This window comes from Taudactylus pleione, unplaced genomic scaffold, assembly GCF_031769625.1.
Source record: "Taudactylus pleione unplaced genomic scaffold, aTauple2 ptg000549l, whole genome shotgun sequence".
In the NCBI taxonomy this organism is placed as follows: Eukaryota; Metazoa; Chordata; class Amphibia; order Anura; family Myobatrachidae; genus Taudactylus; species Taudactylus pleione.
The window spans coordinates 574,793-601,515 of record NW_028284951.1 but is presented as its reverse complement, the minus strand read 5'-3'; the positions used below and the strand labels follow the sequence as shown (position 1 = coordinate 601,515).

The window sequence follows — 26,723 nt, the reverse complement described above, 5'->3', positions numbered from 1 at the left end:
CGGAGCAAGTGCTTTTTGTGCTCGCTCCTGGGCTCGCATGTGCCCACTGGGCCACCATCGACCCGCTTGCGAGCGGGTCTGAATCAGGCCCATATATCTGTAGATGGTGGTTTGTTCATACACACTGAACGACTATCATCTGTCTCTAGTCGCGGTTCCCGGGGGGGCGTGTAGCGCCCCCCACTCCCCGCAGCCTCTGCTTCCAGTGTACGGACGGTCGGCTGGCCGATCAAATGATTGGCCAATATATCTGCTAGTGTGTGCCAGGCATAACTCCCTTGTGCATTAATAAAGAAATCCAGAAAACATGACCTGTCGGGGGCACTTGAGTACTGGAAATGAGAACTCCTGGTTTATACTATATATAATTTACTTTATATACACATGTTAAGTAATTTATATCACAAACTCTTATACAGTCTCCATGTTTGGCAGAAGCTTTATGTTGCTGACAAGGGCCCTCATTCAGAGCCGCTCGTTAGCGGCAGTACGCTCGTTCCGAGCGATGTTTGCACATCTGCGCATGCGTACGCTTTTTAGTACGCATGCGCGAACCAGTCAGTGCGGCCGAAAATCGTTTGTACGCTATATAGCGAGTGCCTGCTATTTTGAGTGACAGAATGAGGCGTATGTGGGTGGTAACAGGGGAAGGTGCTTGAAAATGGGGAGTGGAGATCCGAACGCAGGCGTGCTTAAAGGTCAAAACGGGCGTTTTATGGGTGTGTATATTTAAAACAGCAGCGTCAATGACCACGTCACTGGGTTATTTTAGAGCCAGAACTGCTCGCAAATTTGTGGTAGCAAACACCAACCACAAGAATAGCGAGCAGTTCATACGCTGGTCGATGTACTCGATTAATCTAATAAATAGCGGACATGACGTATGGTGCGAGCGGCCAGGGGGCGTTTTTAACAAATAAACGAGCGTATGTTTTGCTCGTTCGTTCAGGCTTAGAGGTGTGAACAGACTGCAATGTGCGTACGGATCATTTGAATAGCCACCCCTTGTTTTTAAACGAACGACCGCAAATAGCGAACGGCTCTGAATGAGGGCCCAGGTGAGTAAGAGCACCTGGAAATAGTATTAGCATATTCTGTTCCTGGCAAGGTGAGTATGACCAACACTAACCCCGTGGAAATGGGATTAGCGGATTCTTCTAGGCCTGATTCAGAGACGGACGCTAATGCGGTTTTCACGCAGATCAAGCGATTGTTTGCCATAGTGTATGCGTACAAGCCGCACTGCGATTACGGACGCACAGAGGAATCCATCGCAAAGTGAGTGACAGGCTGTCAGCGTGTGGGGGTGGTTCTAGGGGAGAATTAGCCACTGCCATTGCAAACCCAGCACGAGAACCCTCTGCGCGTCAGGAGAGCTGCAGAGTCTGCGGCTGGTCAGACCTGCCGCAAAGGCAAGATGGCCGCTCGATGTGCGTTGATGGTAAGAAGGCAGCAATGGGCGTCTTTATGCTCGGGTGATCTTTGCAGACTCTATCTTTGCGTCCATCTCTGAATCATGCTCTCTGGGCCTGATTCAGAGCCGGACGCTCTGACAAGAGCGCTCGCTCTGAATCAGGGCCGTCCTAGTTGAAATTGGAGCGGCCTCCTGGCCGCTCGCATAGCTGTGGGTGACCACCCACAGCTTATGCGAGCGTCCAAAAAGATGGTCGCGCTGGTCAAGACCATCGCGACCATTGGGCTTGCGACGAGACCCTTGTGGTAGGGTCTCGCTGCCGCAAGCCCTGGAGTGATTTTGGCTCTATCAGAGCCGATATCTCTCCCACTGACATCACTAGTGATGTCAGTGGGGCTGGACCCAGACGGTAGGCGTTCCCATGGGAACGCCTCCGTCTGGACAGCCACGCCCCCGGCACGCTCACCATCGACAGCACGCCCCCTTTGGTGCGAGACCCATAACGACGGCTTGGCCGTCGTTATTCGGGTCTCGCGCATGCGCACGACGGAGCTCCCTCCGTCGTGCGCATGCGCACTTGGGCACCATCTACATGCTTGCAAGCGGGTCTGAATTAGGCCCTCTGTCCCTCTGACAAGGTGAATAGGAGCCCCTGGAAATGGATTTGGTATATTGAGTTACGGGTGAGGTAAGAGCACCTAGAAACAACAGATAGCAAAGAGTGATTTAATTGCAGACGGGTGCGAGATCCATAGTGGTTACATTGCAATAAAAACACAAACTAAAACCCATGGGCAGCGCTCAGACTGAGCCCCGCGGACAGAGACATGGCTGAGAAGGGACGGACTGCGGCTATCCACGGACAGAGACATGGCGGACGAGCGGCGGACTGCGGCTATTTGCTGGACGCCTGCATCTGTTTACAAAACGCTTCAAATTGTTGCTGCTCCAGCTCAGTCATCACTTTGTTCAGTGCGTAAATCTGTATGAAAGAAACACAATAGATCAGAGACGTGTTATTGACGTGTAAGAGACATGTTATACAACGTGTCTACATAGATCCAGCACTCTGCTGGCTGATCGCCTGCCCTATAACAATCATCTCACCAGAAACCCGTCACGGTCCATTCGCTGTTTCTGCGCTCAGACAAGCCGCCATAGCGGTTTAATATGATGGCTTCAACTACAGTCATAAAGTGGTCTGAGGAGCACATTCAGACCCGCTCGCTAGATGTGTACGCTCGCACCCAGCGTAAGCAAATCCAGCGCATGCCCAGCAAGGCAGGCGATCGCACGGCAAAGCATTAGCGCGCCCACTATGCCTTAGCGTGCGATCACTATGTGTATGCAGACTCCAGCCAGCCATTTATAAGACGCCCAATTGTGCACGTCATCTACCGGAAGTGCTTGAAATCATTGGTACATCGAGCACCATCAGATGTGATCGCAGCGCTTGAGGTTGACTATACCCTGCCGCAAGCACAGCGATCACCTCAGTGTGTATTGCAACCAGGTGACGTGTACAATGACGCTGCCTGATAATTATGCACGCCTCTGAAACGGCGTTGAGACACTCAGGCACGCTTGCGTTTGCACCTCCACTCACCCGTTTCTAGTGGCGAGCCCCTATCACCACCCACAAATGGCTTCTCCTGTCACTCACTCTTTTGGGCTGTCTATGTTGGGCGAGCGTACGCTTCCCGATCTCTCGCAGTGGTTCACGCACGCGCATTGCGATGCGTACGCATGCGCTGAAAGCGAAAATCGTCCGGCTACGAGCGATCGCATCACAGCGAGAGGGTCTGAATCAGCTCCAGAGTTCTCCCACAACAGTATGAGGCCTGGCAGCCATTTCTGCTGCCTCATCCTGCAACACTGCCACACGTGTGCCGGGATCTGAGAGAGACACACACAATGTGACTGCTGAGGAACCTCACCCACATCTGACTGCCTGAGAACATGTCCGGAGACAACTGATCCTTACAAGAGAGAGAGACTTCCTCGGACTGAGGCTTTCTCTGAGGTGGGAGTGCAGCAACAACAAAAAAAAAACAGCCAGAAACTTTTCCCCTGGGTAACACCAAGCTGCACTGCAGGGGGGGGGGCAGATGTAAGGGGTGCAGAGACATTAGATGTGGGAAGGGCGTGTCCTAGCTCGCCTCTAAATCTCAGCTGTCCAGCATTTGTGAGCTACAGCTGTGTCCTCACTCATCTAGCCTCACTACGCCGTGCAGCTCGATATGCCAGGCGTTAGTGAACCCCCAGGCCCCGTGCTACTCGGCTAGCGTTGGGGGTCTTTTTTACGGAGAACATGCATCTAAGGGCGGTATTCAATTAGTTTCGCGTCCGCGATAAAGTTTCGCCTGCCCGACTTTCCACCTACATAGCGTGTTTTGGACGCGGAAACTTATCATGCTCGCACCCCGCTATTCATCCTATTCAATTCCAAACCAGTTTTTATGCTTGTCCCCCCACTTTTTATTTTTTCGCCCCCCAAAAATGAAAGTACTTTTTTTGAAGCCGAGATCGGCAATACGTTTCCGCGGTTCTCGACTTTTCGCTTCTAATTGAATACGGCCCTAAGTCGCATTGTGTGACTGTGCTGATGAATGTGATATGTGAAACTTGTACGTCTGCGGGAAGGCGGGTATCCACTACACCAGTGGTTCTCAAACTCTGTCCTCAGGTCACGTTTCCAGGTCACCCAGCAGGTGCACAGGTGTAGTCATTACTCACTGACACATTTTAAAAGATCCATAGGTGAAGCTAATTATTTAACTTGCGATTCTGTGAGGAGACCTGGAAAACATGCACTGTTTGGGGTCCTGAGGGCCGAGTTTGAGAACCTGTGCATTACACGATATGCTCCATGAGCGATATTGTCTAGCGTTTCCCCGGCAGGGATGTGCTCTATGTTGTTAACGACTTTGCGCACCCAACACTGAACGATATCATTCAGTGACGTCACCCAACTTCATCACCGGACTTGCAGAACCTGCCGATAGCGTCCGGTTGTCCAGCAAGTACGGGCGATGAAAGATGTCGCCAACGACCAGTGTGAGCGCGCATCGCTGGTCGTTGATGGCATATCCGCTGCACAATATTTTGCAGACGATGAACGTTAACGTCGTTATCGTTATGGTTCAAATTGTCCAATTTATCATCTAGTGGATACGCGGCTTAAGACTGAAGCTGGCCATACACCAGACCAACTTTCCTACTACCATCCAACTAGTTGGTTGGTATGAAAATCTGGTAACATATGGGAGCAAATGACAATTAGCTATTTGCTCCCAAACACCGGAGAACGGATGAAAGGTTTTTTTTTTAAATCAAACAGATGTACCAACTTGCCTGAACGACCATCTTTGTGTTTTCAACTCATAATGACTCAGAATCAGGTCATTATGCCTACAATCTATTCTGATAGTACATAGGACCTCATTCAGACCCGCTCGTATGCGGCCGATGTTAAGCAACCGCGCATGCGCACGCTTCACTCTGCGCGTGCGCGAACTACTCTGAGCGATCGGAATCTGGCCAAGCAACGACAACCCAGTGTAATGAGTGACAGGAGAGGCCGTTTGTGGGTGGTAACAGGGGCAGGACTCTAATAACGGGGGTGTGGTGGTGCGAACGCAGGCGTGCCTGGGTGTTTCAACGCCATTTCAGAGGCGTGCATGATTAACAGGCAGCGTCATAGTACATGTCACATGCCTGTTTTTTTTACACTGAAGTCCTCACAGTGCTTGTGGTAAGGTAAGGCAACCACAAGTGCTGCGTTCGCTTCCGATTGTTCTCGACGTACCAATGTTTTATTAAACTTCCCGGAGATGACGTGCGCTAGTGGGCGTCTCTACATAAGATAAAGGGCGTCTATAGACACAAAGTGATCGATCACAAAAACAAAGTGGGCGTGCTTATGCCTTTCCGAGCGAGCGCCTGTCATGCCGTCACTTAGCCAAATTTGCATACGCTGGGGACGAGAGATCACATCTAGCGAGCGGGTCTGAATCAGGTCCATAGAGTGTCTGAGGTGCACAATGGGCGCTGGAGTATAGAGTAGGAGAGGGGAGGCTGGTGCACAATGTGTGCTGGAGTATAGAGTAGGAGAGGGGAGGCTGGTGCACAATGTGTGCTGGAGTATAGTGTAGGAGAGGGGAGGCTGGTGCACAGTGGGTGCTGGAGTATAGTGTAGGAGAGGGAGACTGGTGCACAATGGGAGCTGGAGTATAGTGTAGGAGAGGGGAGGCTGGTGCACAATGGGCGCTGGAGTATAGTGTAGGAGAGGGGAGGCTGGTGCACAATGGGCGCTGGAGTATAGTGTAGGAGAGGGGAGGCTGGTGCACAGTGGGCGCTGGAGTATAGTGTAGGAGAGGGGAGGCTGGTGCACAATGTGTGCTGGAGTATAGTGTAGGAGAGGGGAGGCTGGTGCACAGTGGGTGCTGGAGTATAGTGTAGGAGAGGGAGACTGGTGCACAATGGGAGCTGGAGTATAGTGTAGGAGAGGGGAGGCTGGTGCACAGTGGGTGCTGGAGTATAGTGTAGGAGAGGGAGACTGGTGCACAATGGGAGCTGGAGTATAGTGTAGGAGAGGGGAGGCTGGTGCACAATGGGAGCTGGAGTATAGTGTAGGAGAGGGGAGGCTGGTGCACAATGGGCGCTGGAGTATAGTGTAGGAGAGGGGAGGCTGGTGCACAATGGGCGCTGGAGTATAGTGTAGGAGAGGGGAGGCTGGTGCACAATGGGTGCTGGAGTATAGCGTAGGAGAGGGGAGGCTGGTGCACAATGGGCGCTGGAGTATAGCGTAGGAGAGGGGAGGCTGGTGCACAATGGGCGCTGGAGTATAGTGTAGGAGAGGGGAGGCTGGTGCACAATGGGCGCTGGAGTATAGTGTAGGAGAGGGGAGGCTGGTGCACAATGGGTGCTGGAGTATAGCGTAGGAGAGGGGAGGCTGGTGCACAATGGGCGCTGGAGTATAGCGTAGGAGAGGGGAGGCTGGTGCACAATGGGCGCTGGAGTATAGTGTAGGAGAGGGGAGGCTGGTGCACAATGGGCGCTGGAGTATAGTGTAGGAGAGGGGAGGCTGGTGCACAGTGGGCGCTGGAGTATAGCGTAGGAGAGGGAAGGCTGGTGCACAATGGGCACTGGAGTATAGCGTAGGAGGGGAGGCTGGTGCACAATGGGCGCTGGAGTATAGCGTAGGAGGGGAGGCTGGTGCACAATGGGTGCTGGAGTATAGTGTAGGAGAGTCAGTAAATGCAGATACAGGGGGTGTAACTCTCACTATGAATACGAGGCAGCCAGAAAAACAGGCTGAGCAGTCAGGGAGTTGTTTGACAGACCCTTGGGAACTGCCTGCACGGGGTAACCTTGAGCCCTGGGGCAGAAATAGTTGTGATAATTGGCCACACCCTTCCCTGGTTACTAGGGTGTTCCTACAAGTACACTCATCGGGCTGGTATGTCATCTGCGGCACATCAGGAGGGAGAGACCACTACGTATACCACAGGGGACACATGCACACACAATACAGAAACAGGGTATAAGACAGATCCTGGTGTTGTCAGTACAGCGCCGAGGACACTGAAGACCCCGGATAAATAACATCGCCAGGGACTAAGCAGTAACGTGTTCAGTATACACAGCGCCAGGTCTATTTATACCATCCCCGGGGGTCAGATCGCAGCTTGGTACAAGGGCACCGAGTTAAAGTAGAGCCAGTCACTTTGCACCTCGGCAGAACCATGTTGCACTGCGGGGGGGGGGGTCAGATGTAGGATGAGCAGAGATATAGAACGAGGGGTACATGCAGCCATTATTTACTCTGCATGGAAAAGCAATAAATGTAATTGCCCCCTTTGCAGTGCAGCAGGTTTGCCCACGTTACTTGCATCGCTCCCAGCTCAGCATCAGCCCTAATGTAGTCTCCTACATAAAGACTCTGCCGAATCCAGTGTTAAATTCTAGTGGTTCCACCAAAGACATTGTTAGATCCCTCTCACTAATCCCCTGCGCCCCTCCCATCAGTTTCCTGACAATATCCGCCCTTGTCTCTATTCTCCTTCTTCAGTATATGCCCCCTCCTGTCACTGCCCTCGCTGTATGCCCACCTACCCTCATCTTCTTCACCCTATGCCGCCCCCCTCACATCCTGACACTAGCATATTGGATGGTGGTTACAGATGTCTCCTCAGAGGTCCCAGAGCCGCAGGGGATACAGAGCTGGGTGGGGGTGGGGGTGTGAGGAGGGGGGACGGGGGGGGGGGGGGGGGGGGGACTCTCCCTGGCTGAGGGCTGGGACGGCTCACATAAAATTTAGAAGGAATGTTTGGGAGAGGCGGCCGCTATTGGCTGCTGCAGTTTAGTGTCTCTGGGTGGAGCTCAGCTCTGACTCAACAATTCTATTTTCCTTCTGCTGTGACTGAACAAGGAGAGGACTTGCTGCTCTGCACAGAATCCCCCCCCCCCCAGCCTGCAGCCGCTGCCCAGGACAACCAAAGACCGCTCCACCTGCACAGAATCCCCCCCCCAGCCTGCAGCCGCTGCCCAGGACAACCAAAGACCGCTCCACCTGCACAGAATCCCCCCTCCACGTCTGCTCCATCTGCCGTGTCTGCACAGCAATCTGCCTCCATCTGCTCAGGGTTATCGGGTCTGTTCCAGCCTGTACAGAATCCAGCGATCTGCTCCGTCCGCACAAACCTCCCCGTCTGCTCCATCTGCACAGGAATATCGGGTCTGCTCCCTTCGCACATACACCAAAATGTTTATGCTCAACAATTTAATGAAAGAAGTGACAGGTGGAGGTTCTGGCCAGGGAGGTGGCGCAGGGCTTGGCAATGTCCTGAAAGGGGTGGTCGGCGGCGTGGCAGGTTCTGGTAGAGGTGGGTCAGTCGGCAACATAGTGCAAGGAGCCCTGGGCAGCTTGGCTGGATCCGGGCAAGGTGGAGGAGGAGCCGGCAAGTTCATACAAGGAGCTCTGAGCAGCCTGAGTGGATCTGGAGGACAGGCCGGCGGTGCAGGGAAACTTTTTGCGGGACCCGCTGGTGGTGGGAAATCAGGCGGGCAAGGAATGAACATTCTGGGAGGAATTCTGGGTGTCATTGGCGATGTCATTGCAAATTACAAGCCGGAGCCTCCTCCAGCACCGACTGCCAACACTTACCTGCAAGAGGCGAGCGAAAATGACGAGCAGCGCCAGTTCCGGCGCCTCTTTAAGCAGCTGGCGGGAGACGACATGGCAGTCTGCCCAGTAGAGCTGCAAAACGTCTTGAACAAGGTGGTGGCCAAGCACCAGGACCTGAAGACCGATGGCTTCAGCATTGACACGTGCCGCAGTATGGTCGCAGTAATGGACAGCGATGGCACGGGCAAACTGGGCTTCGAGGAGTTCAAGTATCTCTGGAATAACATTAAGAAGTGGCAGTGTATCTACAAGCAGTTCGACACCGAGAAGACGGGCTACATCCCAGGCTCCGCCATGCCGGCGGCTGTTCAGGCTGCCGGCTTCCAGCTCAATGAACAACTTCACCAGCTTCTCATCCGACGCTACGCCGACAACAAGGGCAACGTGAACTTTGACAGTTTCATCAGCAGCCTGGTCCGGATGGATTGCATGTTCCGGGCCTTTAAAGCCTTGGACAGGGATGGAGATGGGCAGGTCCAGGTGCGGCTCCCAGAATGGCTGAAGATGACCATCTACTCCTAGGGACATCCTATAAACCTGCCCAGTTATGGACGCTGGGCGTATCTCGGCTTTCTCTCGTTGGTGTAAGCAGCCCCTGCTTCTTCCCTTCTTATTAATGCTGATATTAGCAATAAATGCAGAATGTACAGAAGGACATTTATGGTGCATACACACGATCAGATTTTTTCTTCAGATATGGACGATAACGATTTAAAAATCGTTCAGTCGTTCATATCTGAAGGAAAATCGTTCATATCTGACATGCCTGAACGATGGACGATCAACGATGCGCGTTCCCGTTTGTCAGATAACGATATCTGACATCTGATGGGTTTGCAGTCAGACTTGGACGATTCCATTCATTTTAATGCAGTCAAAAATCGTTCAAATCGTTCAAATCGTTCAAAACTTTGGTCAAATCGTTCAAATCGTTTAGTCGTTCAGTCGTTCATCTGACAAGTCTGACCGTGTGTACGCTCCATTACTCTATAAACACGGGTGTCGGAGGGCTGGGATTAGGGTAATGCGGTTGCTGTACACCACACTTTAACCCCTTCAGTGCCCATGCTGGCTGGAGGCACGGCAGCGATTCTCCCGAGCTGTGCACGTTGGCGGTGCAGGGGTTAACGGAGGACTCTCGCTGTCTGTCTGAATTGGGAACCGCTTTAGATAGTCCCCGGTATAACAGACACCTCTCGTGACTCGTTCATCTCCAGAACCTGCTGCACTCAATGGGTTAAACTCTTACCAGACCTGAATACTTTTCCCAGCTCAGTCACAAACAGACGTACTCCCAGCTCTGAGGGATAGCTATTACATGTAGTACTGTACAATTGAATGCTAATTTGCATACTAGGGGTCATTGGGCCTGATTCAGAGCCGGACGCAAGTGGCTGCTCGTTCGCTCCGAGCGATGTTTGCCCCGCTGCGCATGCGTACGGATCGTAATACGCATGCGCGAACCAATCAGTGCGGCCGAAAATCGTGTGCTCGCAAAATAGCGAATGCCTGCTATTCTGAGTGACAGAATGAGGCGTATGTGGGTGGTAACAGGGGAAGGTGCTTGAAAACGGGGAGTGGAGATCCGAACGCAGGCATGCTTAAAGGTCAAAACGGGCGTTTTATGGGTGTACATAATTAAAACAGCAGCGTCATTGACCACGTCACTGGGTTATTTTATAGTCAGAACTACTCGCAAGATTGTGGTAGCAAAAACCAACCACAAGAATAGCGAGCAGTTCATATGCTGGTTGATGTACTCGATTAATCTAATAAATAGCGGACATGACGTAGGATGCGAGCGGCCAGGGGGCGTATTTTTGCAAAAAACGACCGCAAGTTTTGTTCGCTCGTTCAGACCTAGAGGCGGGAACAGACCGCAAACAGCGAACGGTTCATTTGAATAGCCAGCCCTATTTTCTGGACAAGCTAGCGCTAATTGCGTCCGGCTCTGAATCAGGCCCATTGTTCTGTAAGGACTATACTCCATCATACTGCTTAGTAACAACATAAGGTCAATGTGCAAAGTTATATTAGTTACTATTACTAGCAAAGTACATAGCGGAGGCAGCCATCTTGTGCACTGAGCTGGTAACAATGGGGATACAGCCTATCTGCTCCCTGGGGACCAGTGACATCACTGAGGGGTGACGTGGGAATATAAAATGGCTGCCTCCACAGTATCCCCTTAACCACAGGATGATGTGGATCTGATCTGGTCTGATTAATTAGGGGACATTTATTAATAACACGGAGTAACATGTAGATGCCAATTATTATAAAATGCTCGTTATTGAATCTGCTGTAAATATTAAAAATTAAATACACTGCGCTACAGCACCACGCCCCCGATTACATCATTGTACATGTCATAGAGAGTGGGCGTTCCTCCCAATAATTATTATACTATTATATAGTAATTGCCACCCAACTCTCCTCCTGTGTCTCACATGCAGGAATATGTCAGATGAAGGTGGGGGGGGGGGTCACACGTAGTGGGCGCTCACATGCAGTGGGGTGTCAATCTATGGTTGGTACTACATTACGGGGGGCATCACATTACGGGAGAGGTGTCACATGAAGGAGGTGTTAGAGGGAGATGTTCTTACACTGTGCTGACAGACCCTTCCAGTGGTGTTACATGGGAAGGAGCTGCAGAAACAACGTGAGTACTCCTAGTTGCCTTCTGTCACATGAAGGGGGTCACATGACAGGGGTGTCAGCAGGAAATGTGCTTATGCTGTGCTAAGGGCCTGCTGATCGCAGATTCCCGATTATCGAGAATCTGCGCAGACGCAGGCCCCATTCTGTGAATGTGTAGAATGGGTCCTGCCTAGTCACACTTAAACCCTTGAATGCCTCTGCCTGATTGGCAGGCAGAGGCATTTAATGGGCAGTGCGGGGGGCGGCCACTTTTCCCAGAAACGGGGGCATGTATACGCCTCGTTTTCCGGGAGTTGCTAGCCCAGGATCTGCGTTGATGAACGCAGTGTCCTGGGCTCGCAAGCCGACCAGCCTGAGTACGCTGGAGGTTAGGGCGATTTCACACACGCTGGTTGTCACCGGCCGGCAAAAAACTGACCAAAGCCGGCCGTTTTTTGACAGTAATTAGTTCCTTTCACGTGCAGCGGCTTTGAGACGTTTTTAATGTTGTGGTTAGTTATCTTAATGCAGTAGGCATGCGCAGCAGCAGCAGCAGATGGAGTTGTGGGCGGGTACAAGGTAAGAAAAACCGGTGTGTGCGAAAGGAAACATTACAAATTGTGCTTCACTGACGGCACGGGCACGGCACGGCAGCCATCCTTGTCAGTGGATATTCTCGGCTGTAACACGGGCGACCATGCCGTCTGAAAGGACCCATCCGTTTACATACCTAATTAAATTTACTACGCGGTAAAAACCGCTGTGTGTGAAATAGCCCTTACTCAGCTAGCCGAAGGCCCAGCGCCATCCACCATCGCGACCATCTACCAGCGATGGTGATCCCTGTCTGCATCCTCCGTCGCAGTGCTGGGATTGCAAATGCAGCAGGGGGTGTCATACAGGGGGTGTCATACACCTCCTGCTGCATTAGCATTATTGCAAGGATCGCAATTGAAAAACTGCCTGTGTGTAAACATCATATACCGTATCTATAGCCTGCGTGTATACATCATATATCTATAGCCTGTGTGCTTACATCATATAGCTATAGCCTGCGTGCATACATCATATATCTATAGCCTGCGTGCATACATCATATATCTATAGCCTGCCTGCATACACCATATATCTATAGCTTGCATATATCTATAGCCTGCGTGCATACATCATATATCTATAGCCTGCGTGCATACATCATATATCTATAGCCTGCGTGCATACACCATATATCTATAGCTTGCATATATCTATAGCCTGCGTGCGTACATTATATATCTATAGCCTGCCTGCATATATATCTATAGCCTGCGTGCATACATCATATATCTATAGCCTGCGTGCATACATCATATATCTATAGCCTGCGTGCATACATCATATATCTATAGCTTGCATATATCTATAGCCTGCGTGCATACATCATATATCTATAGCCTGCGTGCATACATCATATATCTATAGCTTGCATATATCTATAGCCTGCGTGTATACATCATATATCTATAGCCTGCGTGTATACATCATATATCTATAGCCTGCGTGTATATATCATATATCTATAGCCTGCGTGTATACATCATATATCTATAGCCTGCGTGTATATATCATAAATCTATAGCCTGCGTGCATACATCATATATCTATAGCCTGCCTGCATACACCATATATCTATAGCTTGCATATATCTATAGCCTGCGTGCATACATTATATATCTATAGCCTGCCTGCATACATCATATATCTATAGCCTGCGTGCATATATATCTATAGCCTGCGTGCATACATCATATATCTATAGCCTGCGTGCATACATCATATATCTATAGCCTGCGTGCATACATCATATATCTATAGCTTGCATATATCTATAGCCTGCATGCATACATCATATATCTATAGCCTGCGTGCATACATCATATATCTATAGCTTGCATATATCTATAGCCTGCGTGTATACATCATATATCTATAGCCTGCGTGTATATATCATATATCTATAGCCTGCGTGTATATATCATATATCTATAGCCTGCGTGTATACATCATATATCTATAGCCTGCGTGTATATATCATATATCTATAGCCTGCGTGTATACATCATATATCTATAGCCTGCGTGTATACATCATATATCTATAGCCTGCGTGTATACATCATATATCTATAGAGTGCGTGCAGATTTGCAATTGCTATCCTTGCTGAATCAGGCCCTAAAACCTTTCCAGTGGTGTTAGAGGGAAGGAGCAGCAGAAATGTGTGTACTAGTTTCTCTCTAGGTCCGGCAGCAGGCAGAGCACCGGACCTAGAGATAGGGCACTTCTGCGTGCGCGCCCAAAAAGGGGGCGTGTCTTTATGACGTGCCCCCTTTTCATCACTCCTGGGGGCGTGCCCGGCACCTACGGACATGCCGGGCAGCCCAAAAGCGCTGCAGTCACTGTGAATGGATGCCGGGCGCATGCCCCCAGCATCCATTCACCGGTGGTGACCACCACGCTGCCGTTTTGACCACCCGCGGCTCACTGCGACCCACGGGTGGAGACAGAACACGTAGGATGTCTCAGCGGGGCGCCGCACTGGAGCGCAGGGTGCTTTCTGCCCTTCAGTTATAGGGCAGGCGCTCCGCCCCGCTGAAACAGCCTAGTGGGAACGCTATGTACTCTAGTTACCTTCTGTCACACGGACCGGGTTTCTCATGTTTAAAGACAATAATAACGTTGAGGTTCTGCAACCAATTAAATCTCAGTGAAGAGTGTCTTCTCTATGGAACGCTCTGTTATATAAGAGTGAGCTGTACAGTGGGACTCATGGTGTTGGGAGTTGCACTGTACAGCAGATTACAGCCGCGCATCACTCATGCAGTAATCGGGAAGAGAGAAGATACTCGCTGCACTAATAATGGTAGAGGTCCTGACTCGGAGTCGTACGGAGATGCGGCTGCGTCTTATGTTAAAGACATGGGCGATTGCGCTAAAACGGAGACGCCCACTTGCAGCGCCTTACGTCTGCGGAAACCCGTCTAGGTGAGTCTTCTTTAGATGCACCATCGAAACTTGCACCAACTATATAGCGAGCAGTACCAGCACTTTCTGTGACTGACAATCACATTACTACACTTATACATCCTCCATACTCACCAGGACAATGCGCCTGATCACATAGCACTTTCTGTGACCGACAATCACATTACTACACTTCGACAATCACAGTATCAATGTATAAGTGTAGTAATGTGATTGTCGGTCACAGAAAGTGCCATGTGATCAGGCGCATTGTCCTGGTGAGTATGGAGGATGTATAAGTGTAGTAATGTGATTGTCGGTCACAGAAAGTGCTATGTGATCAGGCGCGTTGTCCTGGTGAGTATGGAGGATGTATAAGTGTAGTAATGTGACTGTCAGTCACAGAAAATGCTATGTGATCAGGCGCATTGTCCTGGTGAGTATGGAGGATGTATAAGTGTAGTAATGTGACTGTCAGTCACAGAAAGTGCTGTGTGATCAGGCGCATTGTCCTGGTGAGTATGGAGGATGTATAAGTGTAGTAATGTGATTGTCGGTCACAGAAAGTGCTGTGTGATCAGGCGCGTTGTCCTGGTGAGTATGGAGGATGTATAAGTGTAGTAATGTGACTGTCGGTCACAGAAAGTGCTATGTGATCAGGCGCGTTCTCCTGGTGAGTATGGAGGATGTATAAGTGTAGTAATGTGATTGTCGGTCACAGAAAGTGCTGTGTGATCAGGCGCGTTGTCCTGGTGAATATGGAGGATGTATAAGTGTAGTAATGTGACTGTCGGTCACAGAAAGTGCTATGTGATCAGGCGCGTTGTCCTGGTGAGTATGGAGGATGTATAAGTGTAGTAATGTGATTGTCGGTCACAGAAAGTGCTGTGTGATCATGCGCATTGTCCTGGTGAGTATGGAGGATGTATAAGTGTAGTAATGTGACTGTCGGTCACAGAAAGTGCTATGTGATCAGGCGCGTTGTCCTGGTGAGTATGGAGGATGTATAAGTGTAGTAATGTGACTGTCGGTCACAGAAAGTGCTGTGTGATCAGGCGCGTTGTCCTGGTGAGTATGGAGGATGTATAAGTGTAGTAATGTGATTGTCGGTCACAGAAAGTGCTGTGTGATCAGGCGCGTTGTCCTGGTGAGTATGGAGGATGTATAAGTGTAGTAATGTGACTGTCGGTCACAGAAAGTGCTGTGTGATCAGGCGCGTTGTCCTGGTGAGTATGGAGGATGTATAAGTGTAGTAATGTGACTGTCGGTCACAGAAAGTGCTGTGTGAGCAGGCGCGTTCTCCTGGTGAGTATGGAGGATGTATAAGTGTAGTAATGTGACTGTCGGTCACAGAAAGTGCTGTGTGATCAGGCGCATTGTCCTGGTGAGTATGGAGGATGTATAAGTGTAGTAATGTGACTGTCGGTCACAGAAAGTGCTGTGTGATCAGGCGCATTGTCCTGGTGAGTATGGAGGATGTATAAGTGTAGTAATGTGATTGTCGGTCACAGAAAGTGCTGTGTGAGCAGGCGCGTTCTCCTGGTGAGTATGGAGGATGTATAAGTGTAGTAATGTGACTGTCAGTCACAGAAAATGCTATGTGAGCAGGCGCGTTCTCCTGGTGAGTATGGAGGATGTATAAGTGTAGTAATGTGACTGTCAGTCACAGAAAATGCTATGTGATCAGACAATGCGTCCTGGTGAGTATGGAGGATGTATAAGTGTAGTAATGTGATTGTCGGTCACAGAAAGTGCTGTGTGATCAGGCGCGTTGTCCTGGTGAGTATGGAGGATGTATAAGTGTAGTAATGTGACTGTCGGTCACAGAAAGTGCTGTGTGATCAGGCGCGTTGTCCTGGTGAGTATGGAGGATGTATAAGTGTAGTAATGTGACTGTCGGTCACAGAAAGTGCTGTGTGAGCAGGCGCGTTCTCCTGGTGAGTATGGAGGATGTATAAGTGTAGTAATGTGACTGTCGGTCACAGAAAGTGCTGTGTGATCAGGCGCATTGTCCTGGTGAGTATGGAGGATGTATAAGTGTAGTAATGTGACTGTCGGTCACAGAAAGTGCTGTGTGATCAGGCGCATTGTCCTGGTGAGTATGGAGGATGTATAAGTGTAGTAATGTGATTGTCGGTCACAGAAAGTGCTGTGTGAGCAGGCGCGTTCTCCTGGTGAGTATGGAGGATGTATAAGTGTAGTAATGTGACTGTCAGTCACAGAAAATGCTATGTGAGCAGGCGCGTTCTCCTGGTGAGTATGGAGGATGTATAAGTGTAGTAATGTGACTGTCAGTCACAGAAAATGCTATGTGATCAGACAATGCGTCCTGGTGAGTATGGAGGATGTATAAGTGTAGTAATGTGATTGTCGGTCACAGAAAGTGCTGTGTGAGCGGGCGCGTTGTCCTGGTGAAGAATGAAACCATTTTTCCACAGTTGCGGCCGTTTTTTTCTGACTCTTTATCTCAGCTTTTTCCAAACTTCCTTATAATAATGCTGGTTACTGTTGTGCCTTCTGGGACCCATTCTTGCAAAATTACTCCCTTGATATAAAAAAAATGTTACTAACATTTTCAAATGGACACATTGTTCGCTTTTACACTTAGCATTTTTTCGGCACTATACAGAGAACACAACCAAATTACATGGCGACTCGCAATCAACTGAACGTCATAGAGTGTCGCTGCTGGTCATGCAGGTACAGAGTAGTTCAAGGTTACTACATATGCAGCTAGAACCGGTTCTGACTGCTTTGTTTACTAGGTGGAATCAGTCTCGTTATTTTATAGACATACCTCGTATATCACAGCACAGCGTATAGTCATAACAATATATCACACAGCAGCGTACAGTATATCAAAGAGCAGTATACATCACAGCGTATAGTGATCACAATATATCACACAGCAGCGTACAGTATATCACAGAGCAGTATACAGCACAGCGTATAGTGATAACAATAGATCACAGAGCAGTATATGGGGTCTATTTACTAAGCGGTGTTAGGAGGCAGAGGCCCCGATTCAGAGCCGGACGCTCTGACAGAGCGCTCGCTCTGAATCAGGGCCGTCCTGCTTGTTTTTCAGAGCGGTCTCCAGGCCGCTCGCATAGCTGTGGGTGACCACCCCACAGCTATAGCGAGCAGCCAGGAAGATGGTCGCGATGGTCTTGACCATCGCGACCATCGGGCTTGTGACGAGACCCTTGTGGTAAGGTCTTGTTGCCACAAGCCCTAGAGTGCTTTCGGCTCTACCAGAGCCGAAATCACTCCCACTGACATCACTAGTGATGTCAGTGGGGCCAGCCCCAGACGGTAGGCGTTCCCATGGGAATGCCTCCGTCTGGGCAGCCACTCCCCCGGCACGCCCACCAAAGGGGGCGTGCTGTCACTCAACATCGACAGCACGCCCCCTTTGGTACGAGACCCGGAGCGACGGTTTGCCCTTCGCTATCCGGGTCTCGCGCAAGCGCACGACGGAGCCGGCTCCATCGTGCGCATGCGCACTGGGCCACCAACGACCCGCTTGCGAGCAGGTCTGAATCAGGCCCAGAGTGAAAAGTGATATGAAAGTGATAAGGTACCAGCCAATCAGCTCCCAACTGTCATTTTTCAAACACAGCCTGTGAGATGACAGTTGGGAGCTGATTGGCTGGCACCTTATCACTTTTCACTCTGTCTCCTAACACTGCTTAGTAACTAGACCCCTATATCACAGAACAGCGTACAGTGGTACCAGGGCCGTAGCTAGGGTAGTGCGGCCGGTGCCAGGCACAGGGCACCACAGGTCAGGGGGCGCTGTTTGGGCCTGTCAAATGTATTTTTCTTATCATTCTCACTTGTAGATTCCTCCTATTTCATCCCCAGCATCTCCTGGCCTCTGCTATCTCTTCCCTGGCCCTTCCCCGTGAAGCCATTCCCCTTTTTTGGGTGTATTATGTCCCTTTGAAAAATGAGGGGGGCGCCAATGCTCTTTCTGGCACAGGGCACCAAAAAGTCTAGTTACGGCTGAGTGGTACAGTATATCACACAGCAGCGTACATGGTACAGTATATCACACAGCAGCGTACATGGTACAGTATATCACAGAGCAGTATATATTACATCACAGCGTATAGTAATACAATATATTACACAGCAGCGTACATGGTACAGTATATCACACATCAGTGTACAGTATATCACAGAGCAGTATACATCACATCAGTGTACAGTGGTACAGTATATCACACAGCAGCGTGCAGTGGTACAGTATATCACAGAGCAGTATATATCACATCAGTGTACAGTGGTACAGTATATCCCTGGGCATTATACAGTGGTGCAATAAATCTCAATACAGTGTGTAGGAATACAATATATTGCAGCACAGCATATAATGGTACAATGTATCACGGAACGGTGTATAGAAGGGCCATGCATTACAGGGCAGTGTATGGTATCACAGTGCAGCACAGCATATAATGGTACAATGTATCACGGCACAGTGTATAGAAGGGCCATGCATTACAGGGCAGTGTATGGTATCACAGTGCAGCACAGCATATAATGGTACAATGTATCACAGAACGGTGTATAGAAGGGCCATGCATTACAGGGCAGTGTATGGTATCACAGTGCAGCACAGCGTATAATGGTACAATGTATCACAGAACGGTGTATAGAAGGGCCATGCATTACAGGGCAGTGTATGGTATCACAGTGCAGCACAGCATATAATGGTACAATGTATCACAGAACAGTGTATAGAAGGGCCATGCATTACAGGGCAGTGTATGGTATCACAGTGCAGCACAGCGTATAATGGTACAATGTATCACAGAACAGTGTATAGAAGGGCCATGCATTACAGGGCAGTGTATGGTATCACAGTACAGCACAGCATATAATGGTACAATGTATCACGGCACAGTGTATAGAAGGGCCATGCATTACAGGGCAGTGTATGGTATCACAGTGCAGCACAGCGTATAATGGTACAATGTATCACGGCACAGTGTATAGAAGGGCCATGCATTACAGGGCAGTGTATGGTATCACAGTACAGCAAAGCATATAATGGTACAATGTATCACGGCACAGTGTATAGAAGGGCCATGCATTACAGGGCAGTGTATGGTATCACAGTGCAGCACAGCATATAATGGTACAATGTATCACAGAACAGTGTATAGAAGGGCCATGCATTACAGGGCAGTGTATGGTATCACAGTGCAGCACAGCGTATAATGGTACAATGTATCACAGAACAGTGTATAGAAGGGCCATGCATTACAGGGCAGTGTATGGTATCACAGTACAGCACAGCATATAATGGTACAATGTATCACGGCACAGTGTATAGAAGGGCCATGCATTACAGGGCAGTGTATGGTATCACAGTGCAGCACAGCGTATAATGGTACAATGTATCACGGCACAGTGTATAGAAGGGCCATGCATTACAGGGCAGTGTATGGTATCACAGTGCAGCACAGCATATAATGGTACAATGTATCACGGCACAGTGTATAGAAGGGCCATGCATTACAGGGCAGTGTATGGTATCACAGTGCAGCACAGCATATAATGGTACAATGTATCACAGAACGGTGTATAGAAGGGCCATGCATTACAGGGCAGTGTATGGTATCACAGTGCAGCACAGCATATAATGGTACAATGTATCACGGAACGGTGTATAGAAGGGCCATGCATTACAGGGCAGTGTATGGTATCACAGTGCAGCACAGCATATAATGGTACAATGTATCACGGCACAGTGTATAGAAGGGCCATGCATTACAGGGCAGTGTATGGTATCACAGTGCAGCACAGCATATAATGGTACAATGTATCACAGAACGGTGTATAGAAGGGCCATGCATTACAGGGCAGTGTATGGTATCACAGTGCAGCACAGCGTATAATGGTACAATGTATCACAGAACGGTGTATAGAAGGGCCATGCATTACAGGGCAGTGTATGGTATCACAGTGCAGCACAGCATATAATGGTACAATGTATCACAGAACAGTGTATAGAAGGGCCATGCATTACAGGGCAGTGTATGGTATCACAGTGCAGCACAGCGTATAATGGTACAATGTATCACAGAACAGTGTATAGAAGGGCCATGCATTACAGGGCAGTGTATGGTATCACAGTACAGCACAGCATATAATGGTACAATGTATCACGGCACAGTGTATAGAAGGGCCATGCATTACAGGGCAGTGTATGGTATCACAGTGCAGCACAGCGTATAATGGTACAATGTATCACGGCACAGTGTATAGAAGGGCCATGCATTACAGGGCAGTGTATGGTATCACAGTACAGCAAAGCATATAATGGTACAATGTATCACGGCACAGTGTATAGAAGGGCCATGCATTACAGGGCAGTGTATGGTATCACAGTGCAGCACAGCATATAATGGTACAATGTATCACAGAACAGTGTATAGAAGGGCCATGCATTACAGGGCAGTGTATGGTATCACAGTGCAGCACAGCGTATAATGGTACAATGTATCACAGAACAGTGTATAGAAGGGCCATGCATTACAGGGCAGTGTATGGTATCACAGTACAGCACAGCATATAATGGTACAATGTATCACGGCACAGTGTATAGAAGGGCCATGCATTACAGGGCAGTGTATGGTATCACAGTGCAGCACAGCGTATAATGGTACAATGTATCACGGCACAGTGTATAGAAGGGCCATGCATTACAGGGCAGTGTATGGTATCACAGTGCAGCACAGCATATAATGGTACAATGTATCACGGCACAGTGTATAGAAGGGCCATGCATTACAGGGCAGTGTATGGTATCACAGTGCAGCACAGCATATAATGGTACAATGTATCACAGAACGGTGTATAGAAGGGCCATGCATTACAGGGCAGTGTATGGTATCACAGTGCAGCACAGCGTATAATGGTACAATGTATCACAGAACGGTGTATAGAAGGGCCATGCATTACAGGGCAGTGTATGGTATCACAGTGCAGCACAGCATATAATGGTACAATGTATCACAGAACAGTGTATAGAAGGGCCATGCATTACAGGGCAGTGTATGGTATCACAGTGCAGCACAGCGTATAATGGTACAATGTATCACAGAACAGTGTATAGAAGGGCCATGCATTACAGGGCAGTGTATGGTATCACAGTACAGCACAGCATATAATGGTACAATGTATCACGGCACAGTGTATAGAAGGGCCATGCATTACAGGGCAGTGTATGGTATCACAGTGCAGCACAGCGTATAATGGTACAATGTATCACGGCACAGTGTATAGAAGGGCCATGCATTACAGGGCAGTGTATGGTATCACAGTACAGCAAAGCATATAATGGTACAATGTATCACGGCACAGTGTATAGAAGGGCCATGCATTACAGGGCAGTGTATGGTATCACAGTGCAGCACAGCATATAATGGTACAATGTATCACAGAACAGTGTATAGAAGGGCCATGCATTACAGGGCAGTGTATGGTATCACAGTGCAGCACAGCATATAATGGTACAATGTATCACGGCACGGTGTGTAGAAGGGCCATGCACTACAGGGCAGTGTATGGTATCACAGTGCAGCACACTGCTTATGGAATAACAAATAGGGAATGGAGTCCAATACAGTTTTCTGACCTCAAAGGTTAAAATCTGGTATACATTATCTGTGTCGCCCTCCACAAACACTCAGTACTGGGAGCAGCAGCAGTCGCCGTCCTCCCCATGGATGGACCAACTCATGATATCACAGGTAGGTCTGTCAGGATAATTTAGCCATAGACCAAGGTTGGCAATGCTGCAGAGGAGACAATTCTCCACAGGGTGGCGCCACACACGTTCACAACAGCGTAGTGTGCCTATTCATCCAGCCTGATCACCCCTCCCCATAGGTGGGCACGGCGGCAGGATGCTCTCATCCAGATCCCAGAGACACTTCTAACGCTGCATACACACGGTCAGATTTTGTTAAAGATCTGAACGATAACGATTGTAAAAATCGTTCATATCTTTGACATGTGGGGCATGCATCGACCAACGATGCGCGTTCCCGCATGTCAGATAACGATATCGGACATCGTCTGTGTTTGCAGTAAGATTTGGACGATTTCATTAATCTTAATACTGTCAGAAATCGTTCACAAAATCATTCAAATCGTTGATGAAACCGTTCAATCGTTATCGTTCATCTAGCAAATCTGACCGTGTGTATGCACCATAAGAAAGTTGCTATAGGAAATTTGTGAACGCTATACCATGATTACGGGTTGCCCCCACTGGTACACAAGGTGTGAATCCCTGCCACAGGAACGGGTGTGGTATAAGAGATAGACAGTAATTAGTTAGACAATGTCTAGATAGATACCAGATGTTAGACAGTTAATAGTAAAGCTGCATACACACAAAACGATTATTTTAACGATTATCGTTAAACGATATCGTTTAACGATAATCGTTTGAAAAAATCATTCACTTTTCTGAGTCAAACGATGAACAATTATCGTACATGTGCGTTCATGTTTGTAGTTCAGTCAGACTTGTCATTAAGGGAATATGCAAAAAGTTTGTAGTTAAAAAAAATCGTTCATTACACTTTAAAAAATCTGACAGATTCAAAAAATCGTTCATAAAATCGTTGGTAACAAAATTGTTGTGTGTGTATGCAGCTTTAGACAAGGATAAAAGTTTGACACAAACAAAAGTCAGACACATTAAAGTTAGACGTGTAAAAAGTTTGACAGGTACAAAAGGTCGACAAGGTCAAAAGTTCGACATGAAAATGGTCAATTATTATTTTTGGTTTTTTAGCCCTAATCTTCACCCTAACCCTCCCCTTGGTGCCTAACCGTCTGGGTAAGTGCCTAAACCTAACCCTAAATTTTTTTTAAAAAATATATGTGGACCATTTTTGTGTCGATCTTTTTCATGTCAAACTTTTGACCCTGTTGATCTTTTGTATCTGTTGAATTTTTTACATGTCTAACTTTAGTGTGTCTGACTTTTGTTTGTGTCGAACTGTTATCCTTGTCTAACTATTAACTGTCTAACATCTGGTGTCTATCTAGACATTGTCTAACTAATTACTGTCTGTCTATAGTCCGGAACCCCACAGGAACACCCCCGGGTTACAACACCCCCATAACCTCTCAAGCGTGGTAAAATGAAGAAAGACATTTCCATCAAATAGTAACTTGCAGCTTATATGAGCTATAATGGGAAGGGGGCTAGTCAGGCTGTAAGGGTGCTATACATACACTCCCTGGCTGAGGCTCCATATTCTATATAATGCAACAATTCATTTTCTACAGGAAGGATAGAAACTGGTCTGGGCGAGCCCTCCACCACGGACACGGTGCCCAGGAACCCAGTGGCCCCCAGGACCCCCTGCAGACACCATTTTCCACTACTTATACCTGCAGTGATAACTCTACAGTCAGCACTATGCAGACACTGACACAGCTGACTGGACGGCAGAGGTGGGATCAGACCCCGGTTCTAGTATTAGGGGGATGAGAGCTATAAAATCAGAGGATCCTGATATAACATGTTTTCCTTCAATTCCTCATCAAACACAGAGAAAACCACCACCAGCTGATGTCTGCAGGATAGTTTCCATTACATATCCCAGTTATCCACAGGGTTCAAGTCACACAGGGGTATTCAATATGGAGCAAAAACTCAGTTTCTGCAAGGTTTTCGCTCGGATGACGTCATTTTCGCCGGTTTTACTTTTACACCGTATTCAATTTGAAAACTTTTCGCCGGTGCAAAAAGTATATTGCATTCGACCCTGCGAAAAAGTATCACCAAGGAATGGGTGTCGAAAAAAAATGCAGAATTGGGGTTTTAGGGTGCAACATTAAGGAAACCACCCTGCACCCTTAAGACAGTCCCCCAAAGGTAAACTGTGTCAAAAATGTTTTAAAAAAGACCTTAGAACACCCCCAAAAAAGCACTTTCAATTTGGGGGCGATAAAAAAAAAAATGGGTGTACTAAGGTAAAACTAGCGAACTACAATCTAGGGGGGTCCCCAAGTATGCCCCAAGTGTTTTTTTCATTGCAGGTGCTTGCGGCAGGTGGATTTTTCACGTTTTTTAAAACTTCACTTTAGCAACTTTTAAATATGCTCACCCCCATTTTCAAGCACCCCAAATTTGCTGGGACTAGTTATTTTTAGCTAAAAAACCCTCTAAATACTATTCTTCACCACCTTCCCAAATCCCCAAAATAGCAGCTATCGAGCCCGTTTAAAGACCACTAAAAACTTCAGAAGGGCTAATCGGGGGTATCCAGAGTGATCCCCCATGTCAAAACAACTTTTTGGGGGTGTTAGGGTCTATTTCCCGAAAATCAGCGTAGTTATCGCTGATTTCAGTTTCGCCGGGTGCCGTTTTCGACGATTTCATATTGAATACGGGGATATCGGGAGCGCACGCAAAACTTTTTCGCCGTAAAAAAACCTCAGATGTGCGGCGAAAACCTCGCTGGCGTGGTTAACGTTTCATATTGAATACCCCTCACAGAGTTCTAGATACGAGCTTAAATGATCCGTTTCAGGTCCCCTAGATAGAATATTATCGAACACTGGGCCCTAGAGATGCAGCTCCGTATGTGATATATTCCGTTATTACAGATAACGCAGCTCTGCGCACAGCAGACATTAAGGTAGGATGGACATGCGCCACTGTCACCTCCATATGGGCCTTAATTCATACAGAGAGCAACAAGGAAATAATCTAGGTTTTATATGCTCTAAATTCTGCTTTCTGGAACCAAAAACCATGTATTATACCTCTACAGCAGTTTCTCCCATCCCAATGGCATAATGGTCGCTGGTTGTATTTAGATACACTAATGCAGAGGTTCCCAAACTCAGTCCTCATGGCATCCTAACAGTCCAGGTTTTAAGGATATCCATGTTTGACCACAGGTGACTTAATTAGTACCTCAGTCAATTTGATTTAACCACCTGTGCTCAACCATGGATATCTCTAAAACCTGGACTGTTAGGATGCCATGAGGACGGTGTTTGGGAACATCTGCCCTAATACTATACTTACCACACTATTCCTTTGAACCGGGACACTCATGAATTACACAGGTTCTGCGCCTGGCTGACTTCAAGCCGGCATTTCATAGGAATAGTATGGTAAGCCTACCTAATGATGTAGGAGCTTGGTATATAAATTATTATGGAGGACACAGTTATGAATTCTGGGGCAGGTGGTGGAAAAATGAAGCACATTGCAGTGTAATCTGAGGTAGATGAAGTAATAGGGTGGATACAGTACTAGTTATGGATACAGCTGTGATATCAGGGCCAAGTATAGTTAGATGACAGATACACAGTGGATAGCTCAGGGTGTAGTAAGATGGCGTATATCCTGGCTCTATCAAGGTGTAGTAAGATGGCGGATATCCTGGCGCTATCAAAGTGTAGTAAGATGGCGGATATCCTGGCGCTATCAAGGTGTGGTAAGATGGCGGATATACTGACGCTCGCTGAGGGTGCAGTAAGATGGCGGATACAACGGCAATTAGCAGGGTGTAGTAAGATGGCGGATACAACGGCAATTAGCAGGGTGTAGTAAGATGGCGGATACAACGGCAATTAACAGGGTGTAGTAAGATGGCGAGTAACAATACCCCGCTACATACCTCAGCTCTCTGCCGCTGCTTCAGCTCCTGCTGGGCGCTCTTCTGTTTGGCTTTCTCCAGGCGGGACAGCGCGTCCCTGGCTTTGGATTTGTCCCTCCTGCCCGGGGTCTCCATCGCGGCCTCTGTCACCGGGAATACTCCGAGGCTGTCGGTGCTCACGCCCGTGCGCGTCCCCGCCTGACGCAGCAGCGCATGCGCAGTCTCTTTTTCCTGTCCTAGGGGATCCCCCTGCGCCTAATTAAAGTATCAATCTATCAGAAACACGTCCGACCTTACCGGGACACCAGGCGTGGGACCCCCATACCAGTAACACCAGACGTGGGTCCCTCATACCAGTAACACCAGACGTGGGACCCCATATCAGTAACACCAGGCCTAGGACCCCCATACCAGTAACACCAGACAGAGCCCATATCAGTAACACCGGTCGTAGGACCCTCATACCAGTAACACCAGGCCTAAGACCCCCATACAAGTGACACTAGGTCTGGTACCCTCATACCAGTAACACCAGACGTGTGACCCCCATACCAGTAACACCAGGCCTGGGACCCCATACCAGTAACACCAGTCCTGGGACCCCATACCAGTAACACCAGGCCTAGGACCTCCATACCAGTAACACCAGAAGTGGGACGCCCATACCAGTAACACCAGATGTGGGTCCCCATATCAGTAACACCGGTCGTAGGACTCTCATACCAGTAACACCAGGCCTAAGACCCCCATACCAGTGACACCAGGCCTGGGACCCCCATACCAGTAACACCAATTCTGGGACCCCCATACCAGTAACACCAGTCCT

The 26,723-nt window shown here is 48.5% G+C and overlaps 2 protein-coding genes across 2 annotated transcripts; one reads left to right on the top strand and one right to left on the bottom strand.

Moving 5' to 3' along the window:
- Positions 1-2,126: 2,126 nt before the first annotated feature.
- On the bottom strand, positions 2,127-26,125 carry SVBP (small vasohibin binding protein). Its single transcript, XM_088451477.1, has 2 exons — positions 25,919-26,125; positions 2,127-2,396 (listed from the first exon to the last, which is right to left on the bottom strand). Exons 1-2 carry the CDS (start codon positions 26,030-26,032, stop codon positions 2,310-2,312), a joined length of 201 nt encoding a protein of 66 aa, XP_088307603.1. The 5' UTR covers positions 26,033-26,125; the 3' UTR covers positions 2,127-2,309.
- LOC148500700 (calpain small subunit 1-like) lies at positions 7,802-10,326 on the top strand. Its single transcript, XM_088451471.1, has one exon. The coding sequence runs from the start codon at positions 8,181-8,183 to the stop codon at positions 9,123-9,125; it is 945 nt and encodes a 314-aa protein (XP_088307597.1). The 5' UTR covers positions 7,802-8,180; the 3' UTR covers positions 9,126-10,326.
- Positions 26,126-26,723: the final 598 nt, after the last annotated feature.